The following is a 16,107-nucleotide window of genomic DNA, read 5'->3' as shown; positions in this document are numbered from 1 at the left end:
GGGCATGGCAGAAGGCAAGCACCCTCCTTACCTGCCTCACTTTCCAGCCCCCAATATTTGTGATTCTGTTAGTGATAAAACAAAAAAACTGTCCACTTTTGCCTCCAACATCCACTGCTTTTCTTTAAACACCATATGGTATTACCTTTTTTAAGCAGATGTGGTGGAGATGAAGAAGCAGCTGGTGCAGGACCCTCCACACTTCTCAAAGGGAAGAAGTATCCAATGGAATGGCAACCTCTGCCTTCTCTGTAGCCAAAATAAATCCAATCATTTGTCTTTTGTCACTAAGTGCATTTTCTTGTCCTCTGATTCTATTACTGTACTAATTGAACCTTTTTCAGTGAGTCTGTAACTGATGAATTGAGGTGTTCAAACTGGACACTCCCCATCTCCCTGTACCTTTGCTTATCTGCATCTTTTTCTATTCTAATTGCAAACCCTATGGAGGAAAAATTATTCTGGTTTTCCTTACATGTTATACAGTGCTTAAAATAATTGGATTCTAATGTCTAGCATAATTACACATATTAACTTGGAGTTGCACAAAAATTTTTGCAATACAGTGTCACTTAATAACTGCTCATAATTAAGTATTGCATAAAGGTAGGATTCTGCCTCAGGAATTCACAGTTTCAGTACTAGGGAAGAAACAACACGCATGAAGAGACAAGAAGAAAAAGCAAGAGAGCCTCTCAGCATAAAACTGCAACGATTTCTCCCGTTTTAGCATATTCATAAACGTTAAGAAGAGGAAGTCCTCTCGGGTGCCCTGAGCAGCTCTGAGGCAATGCGATACAAGGCACATCGGTTGCAAGGGGCAACAGCTTCCCCACTGCCGGTCGCGCTCCTCCCGCCACGGCCCAGAGCGCTCCTCTCCTCGGGGCTGCTGCAGGCAGCCCCCCGAAGCCGCAGAGCCGCGCCAGGCTCCTCAGCCGCTGACGATCCAGCTTCCACCCGCTCCCGAAGTCAGGAATTTACCGTAGAAACGACACCACAGGCTCCCCTCACAGCGCCGCGGAGCCAGGCACAGCTTCCACCCGCTCCTGAAGTCAGGAATTGACCTCAGAAACGACACCACAGGCTCCTCTCACAGCGCCGCGGAGCCGGGCACAGCTTCCACCCGCTCCCGAAGTCAGGAATTGACCTCAGAAACGACACCACAGGCTCCTCTCACAGCGCCGCGGAGCCGGGGGCGCTCGTGCCTAGCAACGGTTGCTATGTACAACATGGCGGCCGGCAGCGCGCAGAGACACGCCTGGGCGAGCGGCACGGCCGCAGGGACGACGGTGCGAACACCGGGCTGCCGTCCCTTAGTGACCCCTTACGAGACTCCAACCAGACACCGCCGTTCCGTGGCGGCCTTCAGCACCCACCTGCCTGCTGCCGCTGGGAGACTAATGCGACCCAGCCGCTACCCACCGCAGCGCATGCGCAGCTAGGCCGAGGTGCGTCCCCTACTCCTCCTGCTGGGAATGGAGAAATAACAACGCCGGGAGGCAGGTTTCATCAAGCATCAGCTGTTTGCTTTCCGTGTAGCGTTTTATTTAGCTATGAATAAGCAACAATAGCCAAGATTCTCCCAATGCAGGGCCCCCCGGGTGCCTGCAGCAGCACTGCCGTCAGCCCTACAGTCCCCCGGCCCCGTTTTCTACAGTGGCTCCACACCTTTTCCTGGCTGCAGCAGATACTCTTCTCCAGTTTGTACGGCAGATGCACACAGCCTGTACGTGGTGCAGCCAAACGCATCCTCTGTCCCCTCCAGACCTTTTGTAGTACTGGTACTGTGCTTTCTTCAATGTGCAACGTAACGCCAGGCTGCATGAGGCCTTGAGCGGCCGAGTCTGGTTCAGAATCATCCCTGCCCATTGCGGGGTGGGTGTGGAATAGATGATCTCTGAGGTCCTTTCCAACCTAAGCCATTCTATGATAGTATGACAACAGCTGATACCTCGTTCCTGTTGTGCAGGCATGAGGCACACACTATGCATGCCAAGAGATAGCAACTGTGTAGTTAAAATGTTATCATTTAAACTGGAGTGTGTCTGGCTTCCAAGGAAAAACCTACCTAAGAAACACCCTAAGAGTGAAGGTCAGTTAAGATACCCAAGGAAATTTTAACCAAACAACTACAAAACAAAATTTCAATAATGTTTATTTCCTAATTCGACCCACTGCACTTTATTAATGAGCAAATACCCAGTCATGCCATCTGTAACACAGATACTTTACCATACTGCTAAGAGTTAAACACATTATTTGAACATGAACAGAATCAGTGGCACCATGGAGGCTTGGAAGCACTTTAAGGAGGCTAAATGAGCATTAGGCACATTCCAGCAGGACTGTGTAGTACATTTTAATTATAAGGGTATTTTAATATTACTTAACGCACATTCCAAACAGACAGATGCAAAAAGTTTTGGCTCATCAATACAAAACAGTCACTTGGATTTATTTTTTTTTAATCAGGGACAAAACAAGATGCTATTTAAGTTTTGGACATTAGCCAAATTACAGTACAGATCTAGTTCTTTCCTTAAGTATAAGCAAGTCAAGAAGCTGTTTGGAAATAATCTGTTTACCCATTGCTTCTTTATGTTTACCTTGCTTTCCTCCTCTCTTCATCTCTAAGAGATTATTTCTTTGATACTTCCTCCACAACTGGGTGTCCAATTGGGTGTTCTCAAGTTCTTCTGAGATTTCCCCTCTTGAAATGCAGACCTATGTTTCAGACCTAACCTTGTGTAGCTTTCTATTTCTTTTCAGTGGAATCAATCCAAACCAGTTATTTTATGCAGTTCCTAGGAGTTTAAGGAACATTTACCTGCATTATAACCTTGTTAATGTTTAGATGAAGGTTTCTCTCAAAAATAATACAATACCACTGAACTTAAAAAAATTATTGCATGCTCTGATTAGAATTTAAATGACAGCTCTAGAAATATTTTGCTTGAAGACAACATAGACAAAGTTTAGTATCACAGTAAAATTTAATATTAATCTCTTAAAACAAATAAGAGTGTGCATTTGTACATAAATGGATTTACAAAGCAAAGTCATCAGAAAGATTAAACTGCATCATGAAGTTCAGCAGACATCATCGGGCATCAAAAACCACCACTGGAATAGTGCGGTTAAAGGAAAGAAAAAAACAAGTGGTGTAATTGAAAACAGGTCAGGAAGAAAGTAGATCTGGGGAGGGGGCAGAAGGCAAAACCCCTGCAACTGCTTAAATCCAAAGTCACAACTAAATACATAATACCATTTCAAAATTGATCTTTAATTAACCCCACACCCACTTTTCTTAAAAGGCTGAGTTCACTGTACAGCACCCAGACTATCATGGCTTATTCTATTTTGCATAGAAAAAGGGGAAAAAAAAAAAAAACAACCACAGTGCCAGAAAAGAAAACAAGATGCCAAATCACACTGCAGAGATTTCCCTCTAGTATTTTGCTCTACTGTACTGAGTTCTGGCCTTTTGGGATTCTTAAAAGGTTATTAAAATCTCCCATTCTATTTCCCTTATACCTTGTCTCCATCCCCAGCTTCCCAAATGCACCCAAGCGCATGTGTAAAAGGATACATCTTTTTGTCCTTTTCTTGTACATTATTCTGTAGCCACATTCTCTGCATCTGATAGGATCTCTTGCCTTTATTTCATTTTCTGTATGACATTCTGAGGTGATGGAGGAAGACAAAGCATCGTTAACACAGCACAGATAACATTTCAATGTTGTAACAGTAAAATTCATATTTGTGGCAAACAAACATAATAAAAAATAAATCTAGTGACTCTGTATCAAGAGCTGAATGATATAAAGATACTGTGAAAAAATATAAATGAAGTTTGTTAATTTTTAAGATCAAAGAGGAACTTCCTAAAAATCACCCAATTATTACCGCTCAGAATATATTCCACTTGATAAAACTTGACTGTCTACTGTCAAAAACTTTGGTCTGCCCTCCAAACCCACATTTATCTTCTTGAAAGACAAAATACTTCAGAGATTTCTGAAGTGACAACTCAAAATAGCCAGCTTTTAAGTTGTTGACTTATCTATAGGCAAGAGAATTTGACTATAGCACTTCAATGAAAGCAACACAAGCTTCAGTGAACTACTTCTACACCACGATCCATATATCCCCCATGTATATGGTACCACTGGTGTGCAAAGCTCTAAAGAACATTGGGATCCACACTGCAGCTATTGGTATTTATGTACTCTTTGTTATTGAAACACTAAACCTCCAGTAATGAGTGATAAATATTCACTGATGTCTTTACCTCCACAAATGTAAATCATTGGCTGCTGCTTTGGAGGCTGAACATCCTTCTGAGAATCCATGTTCTGAGAAAAACAAAACAAAACCCAACAAACCAAACAACACACAACATGAATATTAGGTTTGGAGAGTTTTTAAATTATTTTAAGGCATTAAAAAATCATTTAAATATCTCAATCTAAAGTTAACAAAAGATGAAAAACTTCCTTAAAACTAAATACAAACACATTTCATCTGTATTAACTAATTCTGGTTAGAAGAGACTTCAAAGCATCTGATGCAACTTCTCAAAAGCTTTACCAATCTGGTATAAAAAGTCTCCAGAAATCAAGACAGCCCAACATTTCCTACCCAGCAGGATCTTAAACATTAAAGCCCAATTAAAGATACTTTGTTTCCTGGTGAAAGTTTTCTTGCTGGAACAGCTTTCAAGTAAGGTTTAGCTCTGTCATAGTAGCATCCTAATCCACACGTCTATTTGTGTCAACACATCATAGTAAGATATAAGCAGTCATCCACTTGCACTTGAAAACTGCAGCATCTTCTAAAACAGAGGCGAGGACAGCAATGGCAGCTAAATAATTTGAGTTGGTGCTGCTCACACAGCTAAATAATACTGGTATTTTAGTCAGCCATGACCTACAGTTATGTACTTTGCAGGGAGGTGCCATGGTTTAGCTTGTCAGTACCTGTCAGTGCTGTCCACAGCTAAAGGACACAGATGCACCCACGTGCACTAGGGTGCCACCGTATCTTACTGCGAAGACGTGGAGCACCTGCCACACTACTCGTGCCCAGGACACCACACCTACCTATAAGAGAGGCAAGCTCGCTCTTTGACGTCCTACAGACCCCAGGAATAAGAAGAACGGCCAGCCCAGACATCCCAGCCCACCCCAACACCGCACCAGGGACTCCCCCATCGCCCCGCGGGGTATTCACGCAGAAGAGGAGCCCAGAAAGCTGTGCTGGGCCTTTCCCTGCTCGCCACAGCTATGTCACCCTTCTCCCGTAGCGAAGGGATCCACCGGCTACCGAAGGGAGAAGCCCGAAAACCCCAGGCGAACCCAAATACCCACCTCCTGTAAAGGTACAACCACCACCACCAACCTCGCCGTCTCCCCGGCGCCGCCCGATGACGACATAGGAAGCGCCGGCGGGAGGAGGGGCTGCCGGCGCCCGCTCCGACACCCGTGCGGTGGCGGGTGGCTGCCCCTTGTGCCGCGTACAGCGCTCCGCTTACCCGCGGGCCGCGTACCCAGGGCCGTGTGCCCCAGGCCGTGCCGTTGCGCTGCCGACCGCACGAGCCAGCGATGAACACCGTGCGGGGCGCACGCGTCCTGGGCCCTCCCGCAGCGCGGCCCTGCCCGCGCCGTCAGCTCCAGCGTGCTCCCCGCTGAATAACGGGACCGAGAAAATGACTGCTCGGCTGTCGATGTTAACCATTTCGGAGAAAACCACGAAGTCTTTGGGGGCGTTTTTAAATACCAAGGTTGTCATATGGATAGCACCGTCGGTTTTCCCAGGAGAAAGATGGCAGCTGACAGCTTTCCGCTGGCAGCGGGGTTTTGAACGGCCGAGGCGATCCTTTTTGGTTTCCGAAGCATTTTAGCGAAGACTCATAGATTAAACTCCGTATCTTGATATTTTAATGTTGAGAGCAGTATCATCCCTGCCCGTATTAAACCAAAGTTGCAAGCTGCGGTGCCACGTATTTTAAATACAGGGTCGTATTATGAAAGAATTTCAAGTGCCGGCGATTGCCGTGACGAGATTTGTCGCGGTACCGTCTGCTTTCTCCCTCACTGCTTCGCCTCCCCGGCGGAATTAAGTTTGAACCTTCGATAGGTATTCCCTGAAATTAGCTATCTTCGATTTACTCCTGGAAACAAATGCTTAACAAAATACTGTGTTTTGTGAATTTAAATTTACTCATGGTTTGAAAGGTTCCCTAGTTTAAGGAAGGGTTTTTCTTTATCTGTTTCTGAATAAAACATGTTTCCTAAGCACCCAGATGCATTGATGTGTATGAGGTTTCATCGGTTGTAATTTATTGATTGTTATTTATTCTCATAGTAGAAAATCACCTTCTTACACAGGTTATCTGAAAGAAACTGGAAGTATAAACAGTTGCGGGTTTCCTAGTTTTGTATTTAAGTAATGAAAATACAGCAATGATTGTTGACAGCTCACCTGCTTCTCCGTACTGCTGTGTATGGACAAAGGTGAAGGTAAGTTTTGGAGTACCAGAATAAAGCAGACGCAGGAGAAACGCTGTGTGAAATGCAGAGCCTTTTGCCTGGGTTCTAGCATCGCCGTGGTGTCACTACCTGCATCCTCTGCGACGAGGTGAGCATTTGCCCACACTCGAAGCAGAGGGCGGAAAGTAAACCTGAACCCTTCATTCCCTGGTAAATGCTACCTTGTAAATAAACAAATTTTCAAAATGGTATTGTTTCTCCAGGCTCGTTTTGTGCTTTAAAATGCGTTTGTCAACCCATAATTTAAAAAGGATGTAGTAATGATACCACCATGAAAAAGTCAAAGTCAATTCTGTGAAAATAAGCTCTCCCCTGTTAAGAAGCAAATAATGTAATTGATTGATTATTGACGTCGTTTAACTATTCCCTTGGAAAATCAGGATGTTTTAACAGACCTTAACGCATCTGTTACTGCAGCCGTTTCTGATAACGAGTAAGAACCCACTCTGATGGGCTGATAAACACTAGCCCTAAAGATGCTTCTCTGATGTAGAGTAGCAGAAAAACTTGAAGCTATGTGGGAGACTTCCACGGTCCCAAGAAGTGCCACAGCTCTTGAGGAAGTAGAGCGACAGCGGGAGGAAAGGCTCGTAAGGGCGAGGCGGGGAAGCGCAGGGATACTTTTGACATGGGAAGGAAATGCGGATGTAGCCGAGCGCAGCGCGGGCGTGTCGCAGGCTGTCTTAACGTCCTTTTGTGTTTAGAAGTGACCTTCTCACGTTTTGGTTGGTTTAATTTTGGTCGTTTGGGTTTGTTGGTTGGTTGGGTTTTGGGAGGTCAGGCTTTTAAAAATAACATTCTTTCTGGTGTGATGCTTCCATGTATTGCATCAAATGCCACAATTACAACTTGTTACAGTTTTTGATCTACATTACGTAAGTCCACCCAGGTTTGAGTGCCAATGACATAACTTGCAGCTGCTGTGTCCTGCTTTAAGAAGCCAGTTTCACAGAAAAAATAATTTATTTTATAAACAAATACAACAAATTGAGAAATAATTTACTCTGATTCATGTGAAATATATGAGATCATAGAATGCACTTTCAGAAAACTTGTACTAAATTCCAAAAAGTTTCAAATTATTTCTTCCCCTAAAACAAGAACGGCAAGTACTCCAAGAGCCTTTGTCTTTTTTATCCATCACTGTCACTTTGTAGTCACGTCTGATAATATTATTTGTCTAAAAATACCACAGTTTGGATAGGTAAGTTTTCAGATCCATGTCTCCTTAGCCCCTCTCAGGCTGCGAGGGGCCGACAGTCACTGTCCCCGTACCAGGTGGGTTGTGAGAGGCTGGAGGGGTGAAAGTTCCAAAGGAAAGGCCTCAAACTTCCCATGCTTTACCTACAGGAATTATGTTATTTAATTTTGGCGTTTCTTTAGAGAGCCTCTAATTTGCCTCTTTAAATGTAAACGTTGCCTTTAAAAGTCACACAGGACGATTTTACTTCTCTTGTTCAGCTCTGACGTTGTTCTGGTGGAGGGAGAAAGCTGGAAGTGTAAACGGGGAAAGAAACAGAGAATTTAAACATAACCGTGGGTAGATGTTACACTATTGAGGTAAAAGAGAGTAATACCCAGCAGAAGAACACAGCGATGATTTATTTGGCCTTTCTAATGTTCCTGTGCGGTAGGAGCCCCTGGGGCAGCCGCTGCGAGGCCTGACGGTTTCTCATCACCGGCAACCCCCTCCTCCCTGTTTGTAGCCAGCAGCTACCAGCTGATCGTATGCAGCACCACGTTATCTTTAACCAGATCAGGAAAAACAGGCGCCCAAGTATTCGTGTTTGAGTTTTGTTGTTTGGTTGTTGTTTTTTTTTTTTTAATACAGATTAACTACAAGAACGGCAAGAATTAGGCAGCATCACAGGGCATCTCCCGCCCTACTGACAGCTGATTGAAAGGAAGCGGAGCTTAACAAATGCTCTGTGATCGTTGCTGGGCCGTCAGGTGTAAATGTACTAATTAACTCGAATTAATTAGCACCCTTATAACTCTAGTTAAAGGTTGTGGTTCAGATAAGGTTGATTATCTGTGAAGTCTCTGTCTGTCTGTCTGTCTGATCGAGCAGCGCCCCTGAAGCAGAGAGCTGAGGGGGCTCTCAGTGGCGGGAAAACCTCACCCTCACAGGGCGCCTGTGAAGCAGAACAGGGGGCGGAGCGACCTCAGGGGCGCTTTTAATGGTGGGCTGGGTGAATCAGGGACCGCAGGGCTAAAATATAAATTCGGAGAGAAGGCGAGTTCTGACGGTGTTTTCCAGTGCTCCGGTTTCTCCCCTTCGGCAGTGCTGTTGTCTTCAGGCCCCCGTCGCCCTATCCTAGTCCTGAGGCGGTGCCGCTTGCCCGAGGGCCGCAGCGTGAAGGAGGCGGGAAGGCAGCGCGGCAGCGGTTGGGCAGGGCGGGCAGTTAGTTCAAACTCAAGCGAGGGAACGCAGCTGTAGCCGCACGCGAAGAGCCGCTGTGGGTGGAGAGAAGCGAAGCGGCTTCTCGCTAAGGGCAACGGGCCCCAGAGCCAGGCGGCGAACTGCTGAGGCGGCAGGATTCCAGTTCTCTCCAGCCAGCCGGGGAGGGGGAGTTCCTTGCCTTCGCCCTTTCTCGGGGGCCCCCGCCAACAGCCTCAACGGCACTCGGTGGTAGGGCACCTCTAAGGTCTGTTTCCTGTGCCCAGTGAATTGCTAGATGAAGCTGTTGCTTTGCTCGTGTCCGGCATCCCAGGTGACTGAGGGACCCTAGGGTGTTGGTCTCTAGGCAGCCGTCGATTGTCTTCACTGCTGGGTAATTAGACATTGTAGTGAATACATATCTAGATGAACTGAAAAATGTGTCTCAGATAGGTAATGTTTCTTTTATGCCTCTGTCTTTTCCTCCCCACATCCTTTCTCACTTCAGGTTATCCATAGGGATACAGAATACTTTAAATACAGCACTCTTACTTTGGAAGATGTCGAGTTGCTTCACAAATTAGGGTAAGTGATCCAACCCTTATAGACAGGACTTAACTATGCTATCTTCAGGATTAATACCTTTGAAGGTATTCATGACTTTTCTGTTCTTAGATCTGGGTGTTCAAAGAGCAGAATCCCTTTTTGCTGCAGATGTGATACCTCTTTAAATAAGAGAGAAAATATTCTTGTATGACCAAAATTTTGTCTTTATCTGTTTACAATGGTGAATCGTGGCAAACAAGGACAGAAAGTACTTTGTTCAAGGCATAAATGTTCAGTGTGTGTTCCTGGGGAATGTAAGCTAAGTATCAAACTCTGGCCTATGTCTCATGTTTCAGTTATAGGCACCATTTATGTTGTCTTCTAGTAACCAATATTTTTGCGTCTTTAGAATACTGTAAGATTAAGCTTGTCAGAAATTGCTTCTTGTCTAAACGTCTGAACCCTGTTCTTAACTTAGTGTCTCTGAATATGAAATATTTTGTTCTGTAAGCTGCCAGAAAGTTTGCAGGTGTTGCAGAAAGCTGTGGATTTGTAGATCAATTTGAAAACCTCAAAATTAATAATAGGTGTGTCAGATGTATTAAACACAAGAATCTGCACTTAGTAGATATGGATTCCAGTCCTTCCTCTGTAACGTCTTGCAGTGTGACCAGTCTCTTCTTCCCTGCACAACTGTTAGGATATCGAAAACAGGGTTGACAACACTTTCAGAGATTATTTCAAATGACAAAGACTTGATGCTACAAAACTAGTAAATGAAACTTTTCTCCTGATAAAAATGGAAGTCCTTATAGAACACTAGACAAGTCACAAGAAGTTTTATTAGGCATCTCTTACAAATATGAGCAGCATCTTGCTCTATTATGAGAGATGCTCAGCATATCCAAAAGGCTTTCCCTCTTGTACTGTATTTGTAGCATGAGAGCTTGGGTTAAATCTGAATTTGTGCAAATAATGCGTTCTGAAACAAGCATGTGCATACAAACCTGAGGTGTGTAGTGGGGTGTGCTGTAGAGAAGTACAACGGACCTTGTGTCCTGGGTCTGTACAGCAGTGGCTTCTCCAAAGTAGGTCTGTCCTCAGAATCAGTGGGAAGCTCTTAGGCTCCTCCTGCCGGACGCTGCCGTAGCTACAGGGCATTGCTGGCTTTCACTCGAGTTCTCCCTGTTCCATCAGCTGCTGTTCTGCTCTCCCCTAGCGCTGCACAATTTTTTTTTTCCTTTCCCCCCCTTCGTTCCTCCCTGTGATTTTGATGTTGTTTGAAACACAGTTTTCCTTAAATTATTTTAATGATATCTGAAGGGTGAGTGTCAAGATGAAAGTGATGGTCTGTTTTTAGTAGTGCCCAGTGATAGGACAAGTAGCAATGAGTACAAGCAGGAATACAGGAGGTTCCCCCTCAACACAAGGAGACACTTCTTCATGGTGAGGGTGATGGAGCACTGGAACAGGCAGCCCAGAGAGTTTGTGGAGTCTCCTCTGGAGAATTTCAAAACCTGCTTGGATGTGTTCCTGTTGTGACCTGACCTGGGTGATCCTGCTTTGGCAAGGGGGTTGGACTCGATCTCTGGAGGTCCCTTCTAACTCCTAACATTCTGTGCTTCTGTGAATACCTTCTATCAATATATGCTATCTAACAGCAGTTCACCAAAATTTGGCATAAAAATTGAAACCGCTGTTCTTCTTGTAGATTACACAAAGATAATTATCTGCTATTACAGGAAGTTTCTGACAGGTCTTTTTCAGTTTAGAAAAAAGAGCTATGCTGGTGGAGTCCTCTGCTCATAGCATGAATAATCAACTGAAGAACAGCAATGCACTAAACAGAGACTCTCCATATACCTTTCCTATCTTTTTGAAGTTATTTTCTGGACTTGTGACTTCATGATTAATCCTTTGTTTATTTTTCAAGGAGAAAATGTTGCTTTTTTTCTCCCTAAGCTTTTCTATTAGCAGAGCTTCTGTTAATTCTTGAAGACTGAACTATTTGAACTGTTAGTGGTTGGATGAAGCAATAACACAGTGGTAATCAAAATCTTGATCCTATTGGAGTAAGAGCGAATTTTGTCACTGGTTTCAGCACAAATTAGACTTTAGTTACTGTATCACTTATTTGAAGTGTTTTTCCTTGCATGAAGATCGAAAGATCAGTTAGCTAACTAGGTGTGTGTTTTAATTTGCCTTCCCTTGGAGTGTTTTATGCATTTTAGTCAGTCATTCTAACCATCCACTTGATTGGAAGTTATTTTTATGTTTGTGTATCAGCACTGTTTCTACTAACATGAATTAAAAGACTTTTTCATGGTTGCTAGCTTGATAGACTTGCACAAGGTTTTCTCACTAATTTCAGGATGTTTTGGTGACTGATTTTATGGTTTGTTCCAGAAATAGCACTGGTGTCTTCACTTACAAAGTCAGTGGCAAGCAGAAGATGTCAGACAGTCATTCAGTAATGTTTGATATTCTTAAAAGAAATAGATTAACATCTCTCAGCAGCCATTCAAGCTACTCCAGTTTTAAAGACACATGTTGCACATCAGTATTTCTGGACAGCAAATGCAACAAGTCAGTCAAAGATCCTGATGAAGAGCTGAGTGTAACAAGTTTATCACCCCTGCAAGAGCATTCCAAGCACATTCACCCAAGTGCTGTCTTTTCTGTGTCGTCTTCAATTGAAAATGAATTGAATTCTATCTCCTTATCAGAGAGAAGAGAAGCAAAGAGAAGTGAACATTTTTGTGAAACTCCTAAAGTGAGTAGAAAAAGCTCTACACTGCGCAGAAGGCTGCTGTTATCTAAGACTGTTCCAGCTGGCAAAACTGCAGGATGCTGTGAAGAGCAGGCTAGTTCCTCAGGAAGCAGCAGGAAAAAGTTATTCTCTTCTGTTTTGAGCCCTGAAGAACAGCTATCACAAACTGGTTCAGATCCTCCAAAAGATGACAGCTACAAACCCCTGGCAGCTATCACTTCAAAACCTCAGGACTTACATCCTGATGGCCCAAAGCAGAGGCTCTCCTTCTTACAACAAAGAACTTCTACGCTAGATGAGTCCATATGTACGGAGCCCTTGTTGTTAGAACCAGAATGTTTATCTCCCATTCAGTGCAAGGATGCTGCTGTTAGTACTGCCAATGAATTCAACAAAAGCGTTCTTACGGGTGTAAGTTATGGGTTGTTTGGGACTCCTGCTTACTCTGTCTTACCTGAGGCTCATGAGGGAAAGTTCCTGACTCGTATCAATGATCTTGTAGAGAACTTCAACTTTGAACTATGTGATATAAATTCTTCCCCTGTTAAGAGGGCAAGTTACCCAGATCTGTCAACACCTGAGGACAGTGGATATAATTCACTTCATTTGGACAAATCAGGAGATTTATCTGATCACGAGGGATCTTTCCAAGAATGCCTCCAAAAACATAAAGGAGGTTCCAAAACTGTGGATAGTAAAAGAAAGACAAGAAAACTTGAAAGAGTTAGAAGGCTATCCACTCTTCGGGAACAGGGCTCACAGTCAGAGACAGAAGATAATCAGGGCTGTCCTCTTAGTTCAGCAAGTATGGTAACAGAAGAAAGAAACTTTGTTGCTGAGGACCATGTATTAGTTTCAGAACATCCCAGTGAAGACCTACTTGTAAGTTATGGAGATCTCTCAAGAACTCCAGCTCTGAAATTGGTTCAGGAAATTTGCTTGCAAAGAAAAAGATCAGACCAAAACGAAATATCGGAGAATATTGACACAACAGAAATATTTGCATTAGAATGTGTTCTTGCTGGACTTATTGGCAAGAAAATGGGCCTGGAAAAATTAGATATTCTAACAGAATTAAAATACAGAAATTTAAAACATATTCTTGCTATAGTTTTAGATGCTTTGACAGTAGAAAGCCTATGCAGGTAAGTACTACTGCTTCTCCTCCCTTCATCCCATAAAGGGAGAAATCTGTGTTTCGCAAATAGATTAGAATAACTCCTGGAATAGCAATGCTTGCAATAGAATTTGTTTGTTTCTGAGAAAATTAAGAAGTTTTATCACCATTAACCAAATGGCTCTTACTGAGTAGTTCTAAAAATATATTGTATGGGGGAAATTAAAATCCCAGCCAAACATGGGAATTAGTAAACTTAAAACTAAATTGTAGCACTCGTAACTTTAAAAAGCATCTTTAATTTCTTTAAGCCTGGGAAGTAATTTCTTAACATTATGATTTCCTCAATAATGCATAGTAATCAAAACATTTTCTAATTCTTTTTTCTTGTGTATTTCATTTCCTCAGTTATTTCTAGGCACAAAGATGCTCAGAATTTTGCTTCATAAGTAATGTCCTAGATTCATTTTTAATTGATAGAAACTGTCACTTATTTCAAGGAAATCAAGAGTGTCATGTATACTCATAGAGGGCACAGATGTTTTCAGAACACTTAACAGAAATGTGTAATTTTGGAAACAAACTCACTGAGTGGCTTATGTAGAAAGAAGAAATATTTTTAATGTTGTAAGTCAAAGATCTGCTGTATTGTTTACGTTGCAACTGTTTTCCAGACTGTATTATTCTGTGCAGTGGTGTGTAAGAGTATATGAGATCTGTTTCATAACAGATCAATACAGGGAACTAGTATATAGCAGTGGTCTGTAAAATAACCAAGAGTATATGAAATGATGCAAAAAATCTTTAAAAAGATAGTGTTGCTATCATGGCTTCTGTACTATTTGGTAAAAATGTGAAAGCAGATCACTTTTCATTAATTTATTCCAGCATTTGGGAAGTAAGCAAAAACTGGCGTGAAATCATTGTGCAAGATAGAAGTGCAGATGAGAGGAGAAAATTGTACATAAAACACCTGAGAGAAGCAGCTGGGGTAAGGTTCATCTCAAAGGTGGTTGGTTGTTTGTTTTAAGTGTGAAAGAAGACAGGTCTGAGGAAAGAGGAAACATCTTGTAAAGCTACAGAGCAGTAGCTGATAGACAGTTACAACCTGAGTATGTGGAGAATTCTAACTGGAGAGTGTAATAGATTTTGTTGCTCTTCAGCTGTCAGTTTGAGTATTAGTCTTTCAGCCATGTGAGACTTTTTTTTTTTCATTTTTTCGTCTTATCCTCCTTCCCCCCTCCTTAAGAAGCCTGTAGGACCTCTTCATTGACTGATTCTGGCTTTAGATTTAAACCTTGCTCATACATTTGTGTCATGCTGTTCCTCATTTTCCATTTCGCTCCAGACTGCAGTGCTGTGGGACCCAGTCTAGAATATTTCTGGGTTTTCAGCACTGTCTGTGTCTAAGTTTCCTTCTGTGAACCTCAGTGGGACATACAGAAGTTGAAGGGCTGTGTAGAGAAGTAAGCATATTACTAGCAGCGTAACTGCCCAGATCTTCCAGATGTGTATGTCCACACTTCAGCAGAGCCTTGCTTTTAATTGTGTAGAACTTCTGTTTGCTGTTTCCATGCTTGCCATTGAAGTGTGTCCTAATTCAGAAGCCTGAGGATCAGTAGAGTGATAAGAGTTGGCTTTTTACCCTGCTCATGGGACTTCATGTTTAATGGTTCCTGTCTCTTGTTCCCTTACTATGTGCACTACACATAATTTCTTTCTTTTGTGCAGCAAAGCCCAGCTGCAAATCCCAAATGAAATAAACCCCCAACCTGCTTCTTTTTGTTTGCTTTTTTTTTCTTTATAAACTTTAACAGGAATCTTTCAAGAAAGCTGAAGATGCTGCCACAAGGCTTTGTGTCCTTAACAGATCTGCTCTAAGGCCTGTTCAAGCTCAAGCCAGAACTCCTGTGGCACAAATGCTACCTTCACGCATTGAACTCACACCCAGGAGATGCAGTTCTGCTCCCCATTCAACTAGCAGACGGGAAGCATACTTAAAAGTAGGTAGTTAAGAAGCTCTTCGCTTTCAGTTTTTAAAAATGTTTCATTACAAGCACTAAGTAGCTCTGCTCTCCTTCCTCTTGCCACAGGTTGCTAAAACTCTATTCACTGATGAAGCTTTAAAGCCCTGTCCAAGATGTCAATATCCTGCTAAATATCAATTGGTAAAGAAACAGGGACTGTGCAGCAGAGATGTGTGTGCATTTGAATTTTGTATCTTATGTCTGCAGGCTTTCCATGGGTCAAAAGAATGTAGCAGTTTATCTGCAAAACAGAGGTACAAAAAAGATGCTCCTCCAGGAAGTGCCCAAAGCAAAAGAAATTTAAAAAGACTCTAAATCTGTAAGGCATGCAAGTCCTCATATTTAATTCCTTTTCACCTTCTCCTAAGTTCTTAATCTTGTACATCCTAATTACATGCATTTTGAAAGTCTCATTCAATGTGTTTTTGGTGACTTATCTTAACTTCTCATGTATTAATCTGAATTCGATATGTTTTTGAAAAAAGTGAACATTTTATGTCTTGTTTTACCTGTTGTGTAGTAGTTGGGAACTTGCTAACATCTTAATTATTTAATAAAGTATCTTAAAGGTAGTCTTCAAGATCTAGCTTACAGCACCTGATAGATGTTTTAAAATGTCTTTATGACAATTAAAAGAAAATTTATTTAAGAATATTCTTAAGGGGATTTATTTATTGTTCACTTGTAAATGTTTTAAATATCTTAAAGTGGGACAC

At 42.5% G+C, this 16,107-nt stretch overlaps 2 protein-coding genes across 2 annotated transcripts; one reads left to right on the top strand and one right to left on the bottom strand.

The window, feature by feature from the left end:
* Positions 1 to 2,948: 2,948 nt before the first annotated feature.
* On the bottom strand, positions 2,949 to 5,410 carry POLR2K (RNA polymerase II, I and III subunit K). Its single transcript, XM_054385519.1, has 4 exons — positions 5,370 to 5,410; positions 4,292 to 4,355; positions 3,590 to 3,682; positions 2,949 to 3,123 (listed from the first exon to the last, which is right to left on the bottom strand). Exons 2-4 carry the CDS (start codon positions 4,350 to 4,352, stop codon positions 3,101 to 3,103), a joined length of 177 nt encoding a protein of 58 aa, XP_054241494.1. The 5' UTR covers positions 4,353 to 4,355; positions 5,370 to 5,410; the 3' UTR covers positions 2,949 to 3,100.
* A 6,519-nt stretch (positions 5,411 to 11,929) lies between these two features.
* On the top strand, positions 11,930 to 15,706 carry FBXO43 (F-box protein 43). The gene is made up of 4 exons (XM_054385601.1): positions 11,930 to 13,392; positions 14,253 to 14,355; positions 15,182 to 15,367; positions 15,458 to 15,706. The coding sequence occupies exons 1-4, from the start codon at positions 11,930 to 11,932 to the stop codon at positions 15,704 to 15,706; spliced, it is 2,001 nt and encodes a 666-aa protein (XP_054241576.1).
* The last annotated feature ends 401 nt before the right edge of the window (positions 15,707 to 16,107 follow it).

This window comes from Indicator indicator, chromosome 12, assembly GCF_027791375.1.
Source record: "Indicator indicator isolate 239-I01 chromosome 12, UM_Iind_1.1, whole genome shotgun sequence".
Classification (NCBI taxonomy): Eukaryota; Metazoa; Chordata; class Aves; order Piciformes; family Indicatoridae; genus Indicator; species Indicator indicator.
The sequence above is the reverse complement of the archived record's forward strand: the minus strand, read 5'-3'. Positions and strand labels throughout refer to the sequence as shown.

Coding starts and splice junctions, on each gene's coding strand:
- POLR2K (XM_054385519.1), bottom strand. CDS start 4,352: ATGGATTCTCAGAAGGATGTTCAGCCTCCAAAGCAGCAGCCAATGATT. Junction 3,683..4,291: donor AATGATTTACATTTGTGGAG/GTAAAGACATCA, acceptor CCATCACCTCAG/AATGTCATACAGAAAATGAA. Junction 3,124..3,589: donor CAAGAAAAGGACAAAAAGAT/GTATCCTTTTAC, acceptor GCACTATTCCAG/TGGTGGTTTTTGATGCCCGA.
- FBXO43 (XM_054385601.1), top strand. CDS start 11,930: ATGTCAGACAGTCATTCAGTAATGTTTGATATTCTTAAAAGAAATAGA. Junction 14,356..15,181: donor ACCTGAGAGAAGCAGCTGGG/GTAAGGTTCATC, acceptor AAACTTTAACAG/GAATCTTTCAAGAAAGCTGA. Junction 15,368..15,457: donor GACGGGAAGCATACTTAAAA/GTAGGTAGTTAA, acceptor CTCTTGCCACAG/GTTGCTAAAACTCTATTCAC.